This window comes from Rhincodon typus, chromosome 4 (genome assembly GCF_021869965.1).
Source record: "Rhincodon typus isolate 14 chromosome 4, sRhiTyp1.1, whole genome shotgun sequence".
Taxonomy (NCBI): Eukaryota; Metazoa; Chordata; class Chondrichthyes; order Orectolobiformes; family Rhincodontidae; genus Rhincodon; species Rhincodon typus.
The window spans coordinates 89196091-89217276 of record NC_063335.1 but is presented as its reverse complement, the minus strand read 5'-3'; the positions used below and the strand labels follow the sequence as shown (position 1 = coordinate 89217276).

Sequence of the window (21186 nt, the reverse complement as noted above, 5' to 3'; positions counted from 1 at the left end):
ATCAAACACAATTAACTAGTAGACAACCAGGAGGCTGGAAGAGCACAGCAAGCCAGGCAGCATCTGGAAGAAAGCAGCAGTCAATGTTTCAGGTATTACCCTTCTTCAATTAACTGGTATACTGTGTCATTAATAGTGCATGATATTTCTGTTTGTGGGACCTTATGCAAACATTAGTTCAGTTTAGTCATCGAGATATAAAGCAGACTTTAACTGCTAGAAACTGTATAGAGAAAATTGATCACATTATCAAGAAACTGAACTATGAGGAATAATTGTAGAAATTTGGACTTAATTGCCTGGAAAGGAGATGGTGATGAGGTCATTTTTTGTGCAAGATTGCTAATTGAACAAATAAAAGTACCTCCAGAAAATGACTTTAAATTGTGAGAGTAGGACAAAAAAACAAAGATTTAAATTAGTGAAAAGCTATGTTAAGGCTCATGTATGGAAATTCTCCTTTACACAGAGTAATCATCATAGAAATGGACAATTAAATCAAGTAGTAGAATCCTGAAATTGTACTCCTGACTGGTACAATGTGGCTGTGTCCAGTATCTGAATGAATGAATTCAGATGGGCCAAATGGCCTCAATTTTGTGATCCTGTAGCTCAGAGTGAAGCACATATAAAACCCTAAAATTTCTGTGCTCTGTCTCATTCTAATAAAGGTGTTATTGCCATTTCCTCTCTGCTTCACACCTCTCTTGCACTGACTGGGAATTGACAGTCAGACAAAGGGAGAAAATAACAGTGTTGGGTTGATGATTTCTCTCCTGCTTGAAACCTGTAACCTGATACTTGTTAGACATCAGAGGCAGAAAGTAATTAAAGGTTGTAGTATCTGCACGAAAGGATTGCACAGCAAGACCCTGGGGGGGGGAGGGGTGGGAAAAGGAAATGTTGCAAGAGGCTGTTAAACACTTAACAATTCACATTTTGGAAGCAGCAATTATCTCGCAGAACAGCGACAAGCCTCTTTTACATTCACAGGCCTTCATCATCACTCAAAAATCTCCCTAACAACCCCACCGCCCTGCTGTTTGATAAGGTCGAGTTCAAAGACTGCTATTACTTGAAGCCTGTTCAAAATAAAATCTCCCAATGTTGCAGAGCTGCAGCTGTCTTGGGGGCATGGGGCAGCGAGGGGCAATGTTTTGAAGGTTGCAAGTAAAGTTTCTGCAGAGAAAATCTCTGGGTTGAACTCTACCAGAAATTGGCCGAGAATCATTTTTGTCAAGTTTCACGGAGGGTTTTTCTCTGTGACACCTGCTGAGTTTTCTTGTGTCTACTGTCCCAAACTCAGTTTGGTAACAATGTGCCACACCCCTATCACCCACACAGCCCACTCGTCCGAAACAGGCCTGAGTATTCCCACTTGCTGTAGAGGGGAGGGGGGTGTATTCAATATTGTCAGGGTGTCGCAGGATCCCTGATGCCAGCGCCATCTTTGAACCACAGCACTATAGATGGCGGCGGGGCAGGGCTCCTGAGCCAGAGTTTGTCCACTCTGACTGCTTTTCGTTTCTTTTTTTCTCCTGGTTTTTTTTTCTATCTTCTATCTTCCTTACTACTAACCTCTTGAGCTCAAATGGCATAGGCGGTGGACCTTTCAGACCTCCAGCAAGCCCAGCGCAGAGGAGAGTGGGCCCAGTGTGGACCTCAAGGGTTGGTAAAACTGGCAGTGACTAGCAGAGGTTAGGGCCCTGCGTGAGCCTGACCAGCGATGAAGCCTGGCATGCCCAGGCAGGTCTTAGTTCAGCCTGGGGGAGAGCGAGCCTTCTTGAGGAAAGCCCAGCTTGGAGCATCTGCAGGGTGCTGTTGATTATTCTGGTTGCCAACCATTTTAACTCCTCCCCCTCCCACTCCCTGGGTGACATGTCCATCCTGGGTCTCCTCCAGTGTCACAATGACACCACACACAAACTGGAGGAGCAGCACCTCACATTCTGCCCGATGGCCTCAACATAGAATTCACCAGTTTCAAAATCTCCCCACCCCCGGCCTCATCCCATGTCCAACCCTCCCGCTCATCCCCACCTCCTTGAACTGACACTACCTGTCCATCTTCTTTCCCACCTATCTGCCCTACCCTTCCCACTGACCAGTCCCCACTACCCCCTATCTTCATCCACCTACCACCATTCCACCTACCTTCCCCCAGCCCCACCCCTCCTCCCTCTATTTATTTCCGAGCTCCCTTCCCCCTCCTCAGTCTTGATGACTTTCCTGCTCCTCTGATGCTGCCTGACGTGCTGTGTTCTTCTCACTCTGCACGGTATTGACTCTGACTCCGACTCCAGCATCTGCAGTTCTTGCTGTCTCCGAGTGACTGATTTGTATAATCTCACCTTGTAACTTAACCCCCAAATGCAGGTATCATTCTTGTAAACTTAAATTACCCTTCCAAAGCCACTATATCCTCCCTAAGGTATGGTGCCTAGATCTATACACAGTACTACAAGTGGGGTCTAATCTGGGTTTTGTATAACGGCAGCATAACTTCTGCATCCTGTACTCCAGTCCTCTAGATGGTAAAAGCTGGCTTTCCATTAGCTTTCCTGATTATTTTCTGCACATGCTTGTGGCATTTTAAAGAACCATGCACCTGAACACTCAAGTGGCTTTGGATACCCCCTGTATTTAACTGCATATTATCTAGAAAGTATCCTGATCTATCTTTTTTCAGTGAAATGACTAACCTCACACTTGCTTACATTTAACTCCATTTGCCACAGTTTTGCCCACTCACTTAGTCTATCAATATCCCTTTGTAATTTTATGCTATCTTTGTGTCCTTAAGTTATTGTCATAGAGATGTACAGCATGGAAACAGACCCTTCGGTCCAACTTGTCCATGCCAACCAGATATCCTAAATGAATCTTGTCCCATTTGCCAGCATTTGGCCCATATCCCTCTATACCCTTCCTATTCATATACCCATCCAGATGCCTTTTAAATGTTGTAATTATAATTGTAATTGTCATCATAATTATAACTGTAACTCTCTTGAGGCTGGTGAACATCAGGTGAGGGCAAGTCCAGTTTCCTGCTGGCACACATTACCTAGACTTGGACGTGACATAATGACTATTTAAATGAGATGTTGGAAGCTGCCCAGTGCCCAAGTAAGTGGCTTAACAGACAGAGAGTGTTGATTCAGAATTGTCCAGACAGCTGGGCTCTGGAAATGTGACCCATGAAACCCAGTCCTGTTTTTTGCTTTTATTCCAATTCACTGTTTTGCCCTGTTTCAGCTTCCTGGCCCTGGAGGTTTGGAAAGGGTTGCATCATCAGTGGATAAAATCCCACATTAGAATGCCAGTTCTGATGTGTTTTAGGGATAAAGGAGAATCATGAGACTGTGGATTCCAACTGTGGTTTTTAAATGACTCACAGATGCTGAAAGCTTGTACAGACATTAACATAGTGCCTTTCACAATTTCAGATGTCCCAAAGCGCTTTGCAGCTAATGAAGTACTTTTGTAGTTACCGTGGTAATTAAGGAAACACAGCAGCCAATTTGAGCACAGCAAGATCCAACAAATAGCAATGTGATCACGACCAAATAATCTGTTTTTACTGGTATTGACTAAAGGTAAACAGGCCACATTGTCAGGGATAACTCCCATGTAACTGCAAAATTATGACATGTGACATTTTTGTATCTAAAGAGAAAGTAGGTGGGGCCTTGGATTACACATTACATCTCAAAGATGGCTCCTCTGGCAATGCAACAGTCCCTCAGCATCGCACTGACAGCCTGAGTTTTCTCAAGTCTGTGGAGTGGGGTTGGGGCACAGAACATCCCAGCATTTGGAACTAAGATTGCAGCCCTTGCCACTGTTGGTACCTTGGGTTAACCAATACTGTCTGCTGCTCCCCTCCCCTCTGAAACCCCCAGAAGAAACAAAAGATTAAATTATTTTGAAAACAAAAAGCTCTTACTTCTGCACAAATTCCAGGGTGGCTGTGGTGGTTTCCTGGGCTATAGCTTGAATCTCCTCCAATCCAGTTGCACGGTAGGAATTCCCACAATGTGCATATACCCCTGCTAGCTTCACACCTTCACATTCCATGATGGATTTAGCCAATATCATCGCTGCTGGATCCTCGGGTCGTACCCCGACTGTGGACAAGAAGAAAGTTCGTTAAACTGTGTACCTGCTAAAACTTCACAAATACAACAACCTGAACCCCCTCCATACATCAACTGTCAGCCTTGTTCATTAGTTTTTATTTGAATAGACCAGCTTAGATCAGTCTGCCTTGGCAGTGCCTTGCATTCCACACCTCAACCCTCAGATTTCAATGATTGGGAAAGGAATTTAGCAGTAAAGATGGCTGAGGAATTATGGTAAATGTTTAAGAAAAGAGGTCATGGCTCATTACAAATCAGTGAGGAAGAAGGCTTCTAGTAAGGGAAAAAGCCAATCATGGCTAACCAGGGAAATTAAGGATATCATCAAGTTGAAGAGAAAAACATACAATGTTGCAAATGTTAGTGTAAGCCAGAGAAAGTTTTAAGAACCTACGAAAGATGACCAAAAATATAATGAACAGGGAGAAAATAAACTTTGAGGGTAAACTTTCAAGTAATAACAAGACCAACAGCAACAGTTTCTTTATATAAAGATAAAATTGAAGACAGAGAGACCAAAGATCCTTGGAGAATGAGGCTGGGGAAATAATAATGGGGAAACTGGAAATGGTAACCGAGTTGAATAAATACGTTGCATCAGTCTTCCCAGCAGAAGACACTAATACAATTCAAAAATTATTAAATAATCAGGTAGCAGAAAAGAGAGAGGAAATACATAACAAGGGGGGGGCATACCTTTGCAGTGAAAGGCAAGAGGTTTACGGGGTACTTAAGGAAAATTATTTTCACCCCGAGGATGGTGAGAATCTGGAATGCATTGCCTGGAGGATAGTGGGTAACCTCACAACCTTTAAAAGTATTTGGATGATTCTATGAAATACAATAACTATCACTAACAGTATGAGGGAAACAAATAGGACTAAAGACTGATAAGGCCCTGGACCTGATGTGACACATCCTTGGACATTAAAAGTAGTTACATGGACAGTTGATGCGCGGGTAGTAATATTCCAGGAATCCTTAAGTTTGGATAAAGTCCCAGAGGAATGGAAAACTGCTAATGTAACAGTGTTATTCAAATAGGGAAGGCGACAAAAAACAGGTAACTACAGGCCAGTTAGCTTAACATTTATTTTTGAGAAAATGTTAGAGTCTATTATATAGGATGCAATTGCATAGCAGAAAATACATAATGTAATCAAGCGAGGTCAGCTTGATTTCATGAAGAGAAAATCATACTTGAAAATTTTTTAAGAATCTTTGAGGATGTAACTAGCAGGATTAATAAAGGGGAGGCTGTGGATGTATATATTTGAATTTCCAGAAGGCATTTAATAAGGTACCATTATGTTAAGCTGCATAATAAGACTCCTTGGTGTTGGAGGTAGAATATTAGCATTGATGCAGGATTAGCAACTGGTAGAAGACAGAAATTGGGATAAGGGGGACTTTTTCACCATGACAAACTATAACCAGTGCAGTGCCACTGGGATCAATCCTGGGGCCACAATTATTTACAATGTATATTAATATTTTGGATGAAGAAACTGAATGCACTATGGCCAAGTTTGCAGATGACACAAAAATACATGGAAAGGAATAAAATGTAGAAAATTGTAAGGTCATGCACTCTGGCAGGAAGCATAGAAGAGTTGAATATTATTTAAATGGAGGAAGACTGCAGAAACCTACAGCACAGAGGGATCTTGGAGTTCTTGTGCATAAATCACAAAAAGTTAGCATCCAAATTCAACAGGTAACGGGAAAAGCAAATGGAGTGTTGGCCTTTTCAAAGGGATGGAGTATCAAACAGGTGTTTCTAGAACTATACAAGACACGAGTCCAATCAGACTAGGAATATTGTAAACAGTTCTGGTTTCCTTTTTCTATGAAAAGATATACTGGCATTTGTGGCAGCCCAAAGAACATTGACTAGGTTCTCAGGCATGGTGGGATTTCACAATGAGGAGAAGTTGAGTAGGTTGGGATTGTTCTCACTCAAGTTTAGAATGAGTGGTGACCTTTTTTGCAAAATGTAAGATCCTTTGGGGACTTGACAGGGTAGATGCAGAATTGTTGTTTCCCCTTGTCAGGGAGACCAGAACCCAGTGGGCATAATCCCAGAATGAGAGGGCACCCAGTTGGGACAGAACTGAGGAGGATTTTATTCTCTCCAAGGATACTGAATTTGTAGAATTCTTTACAGCAGAGGGTTGTAGGGGCTGGCTCGTTAAGAAAGTTCATGTCTGAGACAGACAGACTTTTAATCCGTAAGGGAATAAAGGTTTATGGTGAAAAGGCAGGAAAATAGAGTTGAGGATTATCAGATCTCATTGAATGGCAGAGCAGACTCGATGGGTTGAATGACTTATTTCTACTCCTACATCTTATGGTGAATGGTCTTATGGTCTATAAGTCACTAATCACTGCTTCAAACGGTCTTACTGTTTTGTACTTGTCACCAGTTCACCTCAATGCCCACAAGTCACTGGTGAGTCTGAATAGGGGCTCTGTACTGTCAAGGCCTTGTTGAAGAAAAATTACAACATTGTCTTGGCCTTGCTAAGTTACCACACAGTACAACTCCTTCAGAGCTCCTAATGGGTGGGACATTACACACTAGGCTTCTGAGGTTCCTGCATACTCTCCAACCAGGTATCATAGAGGCTAACTTGAATAAGGTCAGACAGAAGAAGGATCAGTAGAGCTCAAAGCAGGCTGTTGTTTTAACTGCAGCCTTAAAGTATGGGAACTGCCAGCAATCTGCCCTGAGGAATCTGTCTGGATCTGAGTTTTGGCTGAGTACTGAGGCCTTCAGCGACACCTTATTCTTAATCAATGCTGACCACAGCATTCTAAGATGGCTTTAGAGTCTATCAGGAAATAGTCTTTACAGACCTGGATTGACCACCCTGGTGAATGGGAAGACACCCTAACCACCTTAGTAAACTGTTCACGTTCTCCTGCACTGGATGCATGCATTCCTATCCTCCTCCAAGAGAAATGAGGAGATAGTCAAATTAGTCAAGCGACTGCAATGTCTTTCTCTCTGACTCAGAGAGCCAAACAGTGGCTTCAGCAGATGGGGAAGTACGAATAAAATAAAAATGTAAATAGTTTATGTTGTGAATAATTTATGGTTAGAATCAAAGAACGGTTGGTGGGGGGGTGGTTTCCAGTGTTGCATAAGTGGTTAGTAGCTAGACTGCATCATCACTGAAATGCTGTGATATGATTTTGAGTCCTCATCTGTTGAAAACATCCACAATCTGGCTGTGATTTTGGAAGATAGATCACCGTAAGTATTTAAAAAGAAGAAAAATAGATTTTTGAAATATCAAGGAGTTAAGGCCTTGCCTGAAAGAGGAGTTGAGGCCTGGGGCAGATATTCTTATAGAATGGCAGAGCAGTCTTGAGTGGGTTGAATGGCCTATTTCTGCTCCTATTACTTACATAGTTATGAAATTTAAACAGGGCTGTACTTCAGATGAAATTTTGAACAGAGATCCTGTCTGCCACCTTAGGACAACTCAAAAGATCCATTTGCACTGTTTTGAGGAAGAGCAGGAGACCTCTCCTCGCTGACCAGCCAATATTTATTTATCAATACCAGCACAAACATTGTGGGACTTCTGAGTTGACGTCGGCAGTATAATATTTTAAAAGCATTTATGTATCTGTAAAAGCACTTTCTGAGATCATGAAAGACATAATGCCAACACAAATCTTTCTTGTCGCTAATACATATAGTTCAATCACCCTTTCCTCCTTTAAGACTACTCTTAAAACCAGCTCATTAACTAATATCTTGGTCACTCCTCTGAATTTAACCATCTTTCACAGCGTCTGTTCTTGACCTCATGCCTGTGAAGTCTCCCAGGACACTTATTTTTCCCTCTACCTTAAAGGGACCACATGAATACAAGTTATTGTTGTATTAAATACTGGTCATCACCAGGATTATCCAGATGACAGCATCATTTAACAAAGCAGCTTTTACAGTGGAAGCCTGTAAATTTTTTTTCTGGATTGGCCTCTATGTCTTTTTCATCTGCATCTGTTTTCTGGGAACACTCTATCCTACACAAATGTAGGAATCCAGAATTTTGTTATTTGTGTACAACCCTGTTGATGAATGCCGCAGGAGAATATGTCACTTCCAAAGGCTGCACTGACATCTAGTGGCAGTGGAATCTCATTGGAAGTTGACTAATTTCAGATGAAGTGTGGGTCAAAAATTTGATCACAGAAAAATCACGGCAGAGAAGGATGGAATCAGTCTCTGAAGTTATAGAATCATAGTCATAAAGTCATACACCACAGAAACAGACCCTTCAGTCCAAACAGTCCAAGCTGACCATAATCCCAAATTAAATTAGTCCCACCTGCCTGCACTTGGGCCTATATTCCTCCAAACATTTCTTGCTCGTGTACTTATCGAAACATCTTTTAGATGTTGTAATTGTACCTGCAAGCACCACTTATTCTGGAAGTTCATTCCACAAACAGACCACTCTGTGTAAAAATATTGCCCCTTGTGTCTTTTTTTAGATCTTTCTCCTCTCACCTTAAAAATATGCCCCTAGTCTTGAAATCCCTCACCCTAGGAAAAAGACACCTGCCATTAACCTTACCTATAACCCTCATGATTTTATAAACCTCCATAAGATCATCCCTCAACTTCCTACACTCCAGTGAAGGAAATCCCAGCCTATCTAGCCTCTCCGTTTACCTCAAACCCTCCAACCCCGCATCAAATCCTGGTAAATCTCTTCTGAACACTCTCCAGTTTAATAATATCCTTCCTATAACAGGCCAGCCAGAACTGGGCACATTACTTCAGGACAGGCCTCAGCAACGTCCTGCACAACATCAACTTAACATCCCAACTCCTATACTCAAAGCTCTGAACATGAAGACAAACATGCTAAACATGCTTTGACCACCCAATTTACCTGTGATGCCTGAATCCTTAGTTCTCACTGTTTTACAATACTACCCAAGGCCCTACTTGTAATTGTATAAGTCCAACCTTTGATTGTATTACCGAAATGAAATACCACATGATGGGTTAGGGTATGACCATCGATGATAGTCACCTGGAGATCATACCTCCATCACTTGCTTTATCTTGCTCTGCTCTAAAGGGACAATTCTAGCTTTTCTGGTTAATCCACATAACTTTAATCCCTCATTCCTGGAATATCTGTAGTAAATCTCCTCTTTACCCTCTTTAAAGCTTTCACATCCTTCCTAAAGCATACTGCCCAGAACTGACATTCTATTCCAGCTGAGGCCAAATTTGTGTTTTATAACTTTTACTGCCTGGATTTCATATTCATGCCTCTATATATAGAACAAATAAATCCCACTTGCTCAATGGATTTCGTTGTTAACTTAGCCCAGCAACTTCAGAAATTTAAACACAGGCACCACCACGTCTCTGTCGTGTATTGCCTTTAACATTGTACCATATTCCATATGTTGTCTCTTTTCATTTTCCTAACTAAAATGCATTACTTCTTGAGGTGTATCACTACTTCTGTGTTTACAGCACTTCCAAATATTGTCATTGGCAAATTTCAAAATTGTGCCTTCAATTGTGCCCACAATTATAAGTGATTAAGATATATCAAAACAGCAGGTATAATTATGGGCCATTGAAGAATTTCACTGTACAACTCCCTCCAAACCAAAAGACAGCCTTTAATCACAAGTGCTTTCTATCTCTCACTTAATTCTGCATCTATGATGCTACTGCCCCTTTTATCCCATGAGCTTTAATTTTGAGAAACCAGTTGTGTAACTCTCATACATAACTGTACTGTGAAGAGCTGCTAAAAACTCTGAAACAAAAAAGGTCTGGCAATTATTAAGTGGATTACCCTCCTAAGGTTCCAAACTATTTCACCAGTGGGTTAAAAGCTAAATTGAATTAGAAAAGTATATTAAAAAATGAATTGTAGGATGAATTTCTAATGTATAGATAATTTTGAAATAATTTTTAATTATGTTAGACATAAAATCTGTAATGTAACAGTTATTGACCTCAATGTTGAGTCCTACAGACTGCAAGTTCCCCAAGTAGAAAATGAGATGCTGTTTTTTTGAGCTTACACTGAGGCTTGCTGGATTACTGCAGCAGGCTTGTGACAGAAATGTTGATGTGGGAGCACAGTGGTTTATTGAAGTGGCCGGCAACTAGAAGCATGGCGTCATTTATACATACAAAATTTAAGTGTTCTGCAAAATGGTCACTCGTTCTGCATTTTGTCTCCCCAGTGCAGAGGAGACCACATTGTGAGCAGCGAATACAGTAGACTAGATTGAATGAAATGCAGGTAAACCGCTATTTCACCTGGAAGGTATCTGGGGTCTTGGGTTGTCAGGAGGGAGGAGGTAAATGGGTAGGTTTTACATCTTCTGCGATTGCAGGGAAAGATGCTGTGGGGCTGTAGGGAGCTGTTGGGAATGGAGGGGGAGTAGAACAGGATGACCCGGAGAGAAGAGTCCCTGAGGAATGCTGACAAAGGAAGAGGAGGGGAATATGTGTATGGTCATGGCATCCCACTGGAAGTGACAGAAAGGGCATTTATGATCCTTTGGATGTGGAGGCTGGTGGGGTGGTAAGTGAGGGCATGGGGTCCCTATCATTGTAGTGGGAAGGAAAGGTATGCTGCAAGGTTCCAGCAAGCCTCAGCGCAAGTTCGAAGAACAGAATCTCACAGTCTGTAGGGGAATGCAGCAGCCTATCAGTATACCTATGTCCTGCAAACAATGTGATAATAATCTGATTATCTATTTAGTTGATGTTGCCTGAGTGACAGATGTAGGTCAAGATAACTTTCTTTAAATATGCCACAGAATCCTACACCCACCTAAATGGAGGTGGTGGAGAAACAGGTCTTCAGTACTGCAATGAAGTATGATGCTGAATTACATATTCAGGTCTCTAGAGTAGGGTTGAACACACCATGTTCTGATGTGGAGATTAGAGCGATACCAATGGAACTGACGCATACTGTCATAATGCCTCATTTTTTCCTATCGAAACCTCATTGATCCAGTATCCTCATTCCACATGAAAACCCATCTGTCTGGTATCCTGACTCTCCTTTCTTCAAAGTGATAGATTTTAAATAATATTGTTTTAAAGGTGAAAAGACAAGTAGAGAGACAGAGTGATTCAGAAAGGTAATTCCAAATCTCAGAGTCTTAGCAGTTGCAGGCAATAGGAACAAACAAACAAGAAACAAGAGCAGGTCACTCAGACCTCTGAGCTGGCTCTGCCATTAAATAAGATTATGGCTGATCTAATTCTAACCTCAACTCTCCATTCCTGCATATATTCTTTCATCGATGGTTGTGTGTTAAAAATTGGAGATGCTCAGGAGTTCAGATTTGTATATTGTATAATAACATATAAGAGATGAGTAATATCAGAGTATTGTGGGGTTGCAGGATACTATAGGGATGGAGAGGGACTAAGCCATTAATGTCACATGTATGTAAAAGATCCCATGGCATATTTGTAGATGAGAAGGAGTGTGCTCCCCTGTGTCCTGGCAAACATTATCCCTCAACCAACATCACTTCATTGACTTAATTGACTATGAAGCACTTGGATTATAAAAGCTGCTATAGAATTTCAATTTCTTTCTTATTTTCTTTCCCAGTGCGTGTAATATTCCACATTAGTTTACCTCTTCCATTGTTGCAGTCCACCTTCTGCCAGACCAGCCATGCTTTCCCATCTTTCAGTCGCCTCTTTGCGAGCTCTGCTAGGGCCAGCTCATTGTCAATCATCACGTGGAACATCTCCAGGCGTTCTGCTAGCTCAGCACAGATGTCCACTTTGTCGAAAGGGAGTGGGTAAGCATAAAGGATGTCATCAAAGCCATGGTCAGCATAGAAACATGCTTCAGCCAGTGTGGAGACGACGATGCACCTTCGAGAGCCCCCTGTCATAATATCTGCACATTCCCTGAAATTGGGAAAAGTCATAAGCTGAGCAGCAGGAGCAAATCAGTGCAATACCTCCTTCCAATTCCTTTATTCTAATACTCTGACTCCAATTTCCCGAACAATTCTAGCCTACATCACAAGGTTACCTGCAATTCTTTGTGCTTTCTTGTTTGATAGATGGAAGGTAATCATGGGTATAACAGGAATGTAGAGTTGAGGTTCAAATCAGATCCTGATCTTATTGAGAGGGAGTAGTCACAAATGGCCAAGTGGCCTGCTCTTCTTCCTTGGTCACATGTCTGCTAATTTAAAAAATTCCATTTCAGAAAGTGGGTGGCTGGGCCAGCATGTATTACCTGACACTAGATGCCTTTGAGAAAGTAGTGGTGAGCTGCCTTCTTGAATCGCTGCAGTCCATGTGCTGTAGGTTGACCCACAATGCCCTTATGGAGGGAATTTGAGGAGTTTGAATCAGGGACACTGGAGGAACGGGGATATATTTGAAGTCAGGACAGTGAATAATAATCTGTTGTGAGTGGATCTTACTGGAAATCCCTATTGCCAAGATGCATTGACGCTTCTCTGTTACTATGTCGGTGAAATGCAACTAGATTTTTTCAGACACTTTTTTTCTAAGTTCCCCCTGACTCTATTTTCATGGATTTTATCTCAGAGTATATTGTACATAGGTGAAATGCAGAGTGGACAGAGGTTCCCCATGATGAATTCAGCCAAATGCCTGGGCCAACTGAAAACTTTAATTAAATCTCAGATTACGGCTGGAGCAGAAACTGGGCTGATAGCCCCAGGATGTTAGATCCCTGGGGAATGGCCACCAGCATGAAGTTAATGCTGGGAAGAAGGGGGTTGAAGGTGTGTCGGTATTGGAAAGTACAGACAAGGAAAATATAGGAAATGTCCAAAAATTCCCTGTAGGCGGGTTCAAATGGAACATTCCAGTTTCTCTAGGCCTTTGAGGAAAGATTGATTTAAATTCTGACCTCACCTCTTCTGATCTCAGCAGACTCTGCCACCAGATTATGTTTCTGATTTTGCCCCGATACAACTCCTATGATTTTTGGTAAAAATCACATTATGCCCACAATACATCATCAGGATACACAATTCACATTTTAATTACACAGTATTCCTGTGGCAAACAGAGATCCAGGTGTTAAAATAGTGGGAACCCTGGGGGTATGCAACAGTTTCCACAGGTCACCATTTAAACCACTCTCCACCCCCTGCCCATTCCACTGTTCCCTGGGTTGGCTGAGGTAAAAATCAGCTCAAAGAATCTTTGTCCCTGTTCTATTTCAGCTATTCTGTTTCTATTAAGTTACGTTTTAAAAAAAGCTGCCATAGCCAAACTGCTTTTGCTGCAGGCTTTCATAATCTCCATATTTGCACAACACCCCTCCCTCACACAAAATGACTACTATCAGGAGAGCTGTAGATTAAGCATGCTAGAGTCATATATCCTTTGTTGTTTGTTAACTCAATCCCAGTGTTTGCATGGGCTGATCACCCTTTACCTAAAATCCCTTCTATCACAGTAATTGTTCTTTTGGTCCATATTCCTCCCCCTTTTCTCATTTGTCCTATCCTTTCTAAAGATTCAATAACTTGGAATATTTAGGTCACAATCATTACCTGTTTTTAGCAACATGAATCAACAAGCTGAATTTATGTTTCTAGCTCAATTACTTAATTTCTTAGGCTATGTAACTTCCTATACAGAATTTCCACTGGGTTAACTGTTTCTTGCTTTAGTGATTATGTATGTATATAAAGATATTTTATGAATAAAGGATATTTTTGAAATAAAAAAAAGCTTCTTGCCGTTATGTCCTCCAGTGAATTTGTATCACACTTTTGCTACATCAGCAATGTAATATCTTTCTTTTAAATCATTCCTGTATGTGCCGTGACCAACTCCAAAGCATGAATAAATTAGTTAGTATAAAAGAATTTAATTATTTTTAAAATCGGGCTACCTTCAACACAGGACATACTTCATCAAAAGTAAAGCTACAAAGTGAGCCAAATTCCTTGAGGTAGCAAGTAGGGACTTTGTTTTATTATTTTTAAACACACTCACTTAGTTAAAACATATAATCATTGTCAATTGTTGAAGCCTGTACCAAATCCTGTAACATATACATGCTCAAAAGAAAACAGAACAAGTTACAGGGTGGGAGAAATGAAGTTTTAAAAAAAAGTAAAATAAAATAATATGTTCTAATGTTTCTTTTGTTGTCAGAAAGCTCAGTTATGTTATGACAGATGTAAGCTGGTTAGTCTTTTGAAAGCAGATTCTCTAAACTGAGATCAGACCTAATAGAATAGAATCCCTACAGTGTGGAAGCAGGCCATTCAGCCCATTGAGTCCACACTGACTGTCCAAGGAGCATCCCACCCCTCACACCATCCCTATATTTCCCACCCTAGACACCTTGGGCAATTTAGCATAGCCAATCCACATATTTTAGACTGTGGGAGGAAACTGGAGAAAACCCATGCAGACACAGGGAGAATGTGCAAACTCCCCACAGACAGTTGTCTGAGGGTGGAATCGAACCCGAGTCCCTGGCGCTGTGAGGCAGCAGTGCTGACCACTGAACCATCGTACCGCCCCTATTCTCGAAAAGATGCTCTGGCACTTGAAGTACCTCATATTTTTTAACTTTCTATCATTTTGATGTATTCTAACTTGTAATAGAGATAGAATCCAAACTTGAAAATAAAACTGTTGAGAAAGAACTACTGTCTATTCCATTAAGCAGGTCTTCTTAATGTTACTGCCTTCTATAACCAACAGAAAAGCTTGTAATCACAGCCTTTCACAAGGGTGACTTTTGATCATGTGATAGCAAAGTATTGACACGCAACTCAATGAAGAAGCTTCAATCTCCCATTAATAAAGCTATAAGATGCCATGAAAACAGAGTTCTCAGCACCATCTTTTTCATAAACTTTTCATTAAGGTTTCTTTTCTCTCTTCACTGTTCCTGTAGTTAAAGGGTGAAAGCTAATAGGGAGCTGAACATGTGGACTATGGCGAGAAGTGTGGCAGAATTTTGCAAGAAGTCCACCGAGGCCTATCTTGGGGTCAGGAGCAACTTGCCGTATCTTCTAAGTTCCAGTTGCCAAGGTGAGATTATTGCTAGGCAGCAGCTTATTAAGGCAATTATTTCTTCTTTATAATCTCATTAACTGCGCATCTCATCTATCCATTCTACAACCCACCATGAGCAAACTAGATGCTGAGAATTCTCAAACATGGAAGTCAGAGCAGTTAAATGGCAATGTCAGCTCACCGCTGGCTGTAAAGAGTCTGTATATTGGTCACACGTAACAGCATCTTGGGACACGGTCCATGGGCACCTGCATTTATCATCCACTGACATTGACATTCAATAATCACCAAACCTTCAGGATCCTCATGGCCCCTTTCCAAGCTGCTTGCAGGATACATAGGAAGTTAAAACCTGCATTTCAGGACACACCAGCAACTAGCACTGAAATAGTGTGGCAAGGATATTTATATGCAGGCTCAGGCATTGAGCCAGGCTGTATCTCAGGACTGCTCGCTTGCTCTCTTAGTGCTCTCTCTGGATGCTCACTGCTTCTCTGCCTTACCTTGCCTTGCCTATTAACACAGTGACACAAGCTTGTTGGTCAGCGAGGGGCACACATTTTGCTGCATAGCACTGCGCAACATCAATCTCACACCCACACCATGGGCCAGCATCTTTCACTGTACATGCTGCAAGCAAGCAGCCCTGTCTCAAATTCTTAGGGGAGTAGTCCTCACAGAAGTCCATAGAGGTACCCGTTAGTCAGGGATATTGGCACAGTAAGACAGCAGCAGCCTCCCACACCCGTCCAGGGGATTGGCCATGGTCAGGTCAGGGTGTTATTGGTCAGGGGTTCCAAGTCTTTCCAGTCTGTGGAGTGGATCATGTGGCTCCAAAGCAGCCAGTCCAGGGGAGACAGGGATAACTCCGTCTGGAGATATACAGTCATCAGTCAGGGGTCTGGGCACTTCTCATCTAAGACTCAAGGTCACTCAATGGTGTGGGCTACGGTCAGTCCATCAGAACAAGGGGGGCTTCTGCCACGGGAAGGAGACTTGGGAACCTATTTGTGGGGAATAAGGGTTAGGGAGGAGATGATAATTGTGAAGGGGGGAGCAGTATTATAAGGGGAAAGTTAATAAAGCATGGATGGGAATGAGCTAATATGGGAAGTGGTATGGTCAACGGTCAAGAGCACCCTGGCTTCAAAAGGCAGTGGGGGGAGGGGAGGTGGGGGTGCAGGAACTAGTGTCTGATCACTCCTGCTGGCATAGTCACCTCCAATGCCAGGGATGTAGGTTTTCAGGTGTAGGGAGAGTAAAATGGGCAGGTTCAGACTCTTATGGACTGGTTAGGTGGGGACCTGAGGTGCAAAGCCAAGGTGTTTCACAGGGAGAACTACCAGGAAGAGGAACTGGATGTTTGAGGCTCATCAGTACTTCCTCTTCAATACTTAGAGGTAGCGGCTGGAAAGCACTGTCTGAAGAGTGCTTATCTTCCATCGTAACAGAAATCCAAAATATACAGTAGGAAAGGAATTGTCTGCAACCACACCTGGAGTGGGCACAGTACCTGGATCCATGAAGGAGAAGGTTGCAAGACTCACCGATGCAAGGTCCTCTTGAAGGCAAGAACATTACGCACACACGTATGCACTGTTCTGGATACAGACACCCGAGTGCCCCAATTCCTGGTGATCCTTACTGCATTGCTACCCTGTGTGCTGTACACAGCCTGTCCTAGACATCGCTGGCCCCTTCCTTCATACCAAGGGAATGAAGTTAGGCATCAGGCTAGCACAGTTACATTCTGGGTTACTCAGAGCTTCAAACAAACAGATACATTGCAAAACCATTCACATTTATGGAAACGTGACACTTTATAAGCAATGTCACCAAAATGCCCACGAAAGACTCTTTTTCCTCAGTGTGTTTCAGTGTTGTTCTAGATTCCACGGTTTCGATGAAGGAAACCCACTTAGCAGTGGAGTCTCATAGCCTTGGAGATTTGATAGGTAACCCCAGAGTCATTTGTGTCCAGATAGTTCTGACATGCTGAAGCTCATCTTTTCAGAGGCGATTGGACCCTCCTTGGTTTGAACTGTGGCAGGCAGGGTGAAGGTGGAGGGCCTGGTTACCTTTGGAGTGCCCTGAGCAGAGATGTGTGTGTGTGTGTGTGTGTTTCCACCCTCTGCTGGGTGCCTCCTGGCACTGCCCTGACCGTGTGAGATGAAGAGGCACCTGGAGAGAGGGTCAGGTTCCCCATTCCCGCCCCACCCCCCCCACCCAGCTACTGCCATGCCTTCAGTCCTGAGGAGCAAGGACTGAGGCTATGGAGTGCAGTTTTCACACATCCATGTTCTCCATGGCAGCTGCCAGCCTATTCGTGGAAGCAGGCAGATGATCTTGAGCCCGCTGAGTACCCATAGTGTTGCTGCCATTCTGCAGTCTCTGGGCAATGAGAGCCATTGCCTCCTACATACCTGTCTTCTGCTCCTGTTGCTCCCTTTGGACAATACCCCTGTATGCAGACCCCACAGGGTTCTCACCTGCCTGAAGGACAGCAGGTGCCTAGTCTCCAGCTGCTCTCTGAGTGCCAGTGGTCTGGGATGGTTCTCCCTTGGTCGACTGCGGCGCTGTTGCACTGAAGTGCTCACCAGCTCCCAAATGTTCTACATTTGGGGGGAGGTGATTGGCCTAATGGTATTATCACTGGACTGTTAATCCAGAGACCCAGATAACATTCTGGGGATGTGGATTTGAATCCCACCACAGCAGATGGTGGAATTTGAATTCAGTAAATATCTGGAATTAAGAGTCTAGTGATGACCGTGAATACATTGTCAATTGTTGGGAAAAACCCATCTGGTTCACTAAGATAACAAGGTGTAGAGCTGGATGAACACAGCAGGCCAAGGAGCATCAGAGGAGCAGGAAAGCTGACGTTTCAGGTCTGGACCCTTCTTCAGAAAAGTTCACTAATGTCCTTTAGGGAAGGAAACTGCCATCCTTACCTGATCTGGCCTACATGTGACTTCAGACCCACAGCAATGTGGTTGACTCTTAACTGCCCTCTGGGCAATTAGGGCTGCCTAGCCAGCAATGCCTTCATCCCGTAAATGAATAAATAAAAAATAAATCTGACACTGTCACCAAAGTGCCGGTATCTGAGCTGGCAGAGGGTGCAGGAGGCAGCCTTGTGATGCCTCCCTGGAAGTTTTCCTCAGCCTTGAGGTTCCTTCGGTGGAGCAGCTCACTTCTCCTCCGGCCATGGCCATCCCATTGGTACCTGCTGGGCACAAAGGAGAGAAGGTATTGCCGTGATGAGCGATGAATGACATTGTTAGTGGGGTTAACGTGGGAGTGACAGTGGAATGAAGAACGGTACTTACTCCATCATTGGGAAATGGATGTCTCAGCATCCCCAGCAGGAGAAGTCCCAGTTCTGTCCTCTGAGGGGCAGGATTCTCTCCATGCAGTGGGTGAGGAGCTTGATGTCCGGCAACTCTTCACCCATCCTGGCTCTTTCCACCCTGTTATATTCATATGGATGTGTTACGTTTCCTCCTGGAACCAAGGTATCGAGTAAGTTGAAAATGCGTTAGAGCTGGTGCTGGTGGTTGAAATGTGTCCTGGGCAAGTGAGTAGGCAGTGCAGAGGTTTTACAGAATCGGTGGTGTGAGAGGTTGAATGGGTACAAGAGCGAGTAAACAAAGATGTTGCATACTATAGTAAGAGTGGTAGAGCTTGAGCCTTGGTGAGTGGTGGGTGCAGTACCAGAAATAGAATGAGTTTAAGGTAGTATCCTGGCTTATTTAAAGCTGTTTTCTTTTGAATACAAGTCCTAATTATTAAATCAGTCAATGGAATTTAGCATTAATAATCTATATACAGTGCTGCATCTTCTTGATACTTGTACCTTGTTGACAAATGAAACATGAATTAATGATGCACATTTCAGTTCTGCGTGCACAAATATGGTTTTTAAAAAAAAAAAGAAATATAAGCAAACCATTCACTCTTTTAATGTATGTTGCAACCATGCATTACTTTTGGTTTGGTAACGAGGTAGTTCTAAATCGAGGCAACAAGGTGCAGAGCTGGATGAACACAGCAGGCCAAGCAGCATCATAGGAGCAGAAAGGCTGACGTTTCGGGCCTAGACCCTTCATCAGAAATAGTTCTAAATTGAGTTAGATTCTGGATAGCTTTAGCTGTCACATTGCTCAGTTCCCTTTTGTTACAAAAAATTCTGATAATGTATCATCTAGGGGTGATTGCCAGGAGCATTCACTAGTAGTTAGGTTTAAAACTCAAAACTTAGTTCTGTGATCCAATTGCCAATAACTTTTAACCCTCTGGCTACCTGCAGGTTATCTATCATACAAATTTTCTTGCTGACAGACCTGAGCTGCTAGACTGAGTTTTAACCTTTCACCATCCAGTTCTGTAACCCACGAGCCAGATTGTTCCTTTTCAGACATTTTCACAAATATAATTTCTAGTCGGTTAGTGGGTTGTAATTTGAATCACCTCAAGTGTGGTTAATTTTGTCTCAACATTGCTGGACTGATTGAGGCTTAAAACCTGGTATTATTCATTTGATTTACCAGTTGGTAACTCTGCAGTGATTTCACTGGCACACTGTTTGTGGACTTCATAACTAGTGTTTTCTCCAGGCATGTCCCTTTCCTTTTCCTTTGCTTTCAAAGCAGGCTTTTCTTTAAACTGTTCTACACTTCATGGAACATTACTGCTCCCTAGTGGATGTTCAGCTTGCGCTGTACCCCACTGTGACTTCTCAGCTAAATGGGGCACTAGGCACACCTCCTGTATTTGAGAACTTCTCTGGTTCTCCACATAAATCTGACATGAAAGTGTCAGCTGACTAGATCTCCGGCTCTGTTCTTTCAATTCTTTTTCTAGCTTTCACAAGCCCTTTCCCTTCCACTGGCCTAGATTCAGCCCTTTTATACTTATTTTCTATGCAGACACCTTGTGAATTTGTTGACCTGGCTTCAGTCCTTTTAAAAACACTATGAGTTTCTCGGGTTCCACTGCCTCCTCTAGGACCTCTGAACCTCTCTTGGTCCCCTGCACTTTTGCAGATCCCTGCTGGTTTTCTCTACCTCTTTCAGCCTCTCTGGACTGTCTTTGACTTTCCAAAAGGTAACACCCTCCAACCAGCAAGGTAATTCCTATGATGTATCTATTCCTGCCCATCGAGCTTGGAATGATATGCACGTGACCAGCTACATAACAAGCTTGCTGTCTAAGTAATTTTTAATAAGTGCTATCCCCATATACTCACCAGTGAGCCAAATTACCAGAACAATGGAACTTAACCTGTTCTTGGACGCTTCCCAACTAGCAATATCTATGAGCAACTGATTTTCCAGAGGAATAAAAACAGAAAATACAGCTGGAGAAACTCAACAGGTCTGGAAGCATCTGTGGAGCGAGAAAATTAGAGTTGATGTTCCATGTCTAGTGTGACTCTTCTTTGGAACTTATTTCTCCAGCTTCCGCAGTACTTTGCTTTTAATTTCATGGACGATGCCAATTTCTTTTTCTGGCTTTTTAAAACATTCAGGGGTCACTTTCCTTTGAACTTGCACGAACACCTGACAGTTATCCTGGGCATCCTTGAGCCACCTTTAATGGGTTCTGGTTCGGCAGTCAGATTCCCCACGAAATACTTGGCCTGCAAATAAATTTCTTTTAAATCCTTTTATTTGTTCACAGGATGTGGGTGTCACTGGCTAGGCTAGCATTTATTGCCCATCCCTAATTGCCCAGAAGGCAATTAAGAGTCAACCACATTGCTGTGGGTTTGGAGTTACATGTAGGCCAGGCCAGGTAAGGGTGGGAGTTTCCTTCCCTAAAGGACATTAGTGGCCTTAGTGACACAAATGGCCTAATTTTAATGCTTGTGTGTGTGCGTGTGTGTGTGTGTGTGAGTGCGTGTGTGCGTGTGTGTGTGTGTGTGTGAGTGCGTGTGTGCGTGTGTGTGAGTGTGTGTGTGTGTGTGTGTGTGTG

At 42.8% G+C, this 21186-nt stretch overlaps 1 protein-coding gene across 2 annotated transcripts in view; it reads right to left on the bottom strand.

Moving 5' to 3' along the window:
- zgc:162816 (uncharacterized protein LOC571260 homolog) overlaps positions 1 to 21186 on the bottom strand; it is a 56791-nt gene that overhangs the window by 27085 nt on the left and 8520 nt on the right. The window contains exons 1-3 of one of the 2 annotated variants that reach the window (XM_048595641.1): positions 12215 to 13828; positions 11807 to 12087; positions 3950 to 4130 (exon numbers count right to left, since the gene is read on the bottom strand). In XM_048595641.1, coding sequence (XP_048451598.1) covers positions 3950 to 4130; positions 11807 to 12071 — 446 coding nt within the window. In that variant the 5' untranslated portion in view covers positions 12072 to 12087; positions 12215 to 13828. Of the gene's footprint in view, positions 1 to 3949; positions 4131 to 11806; positions 12088 to 12214; positions 13829 to 21186 lie in introns of those variants that run through there. The other variant, XM_048595640.1, reaches the window with a different exon arrangement.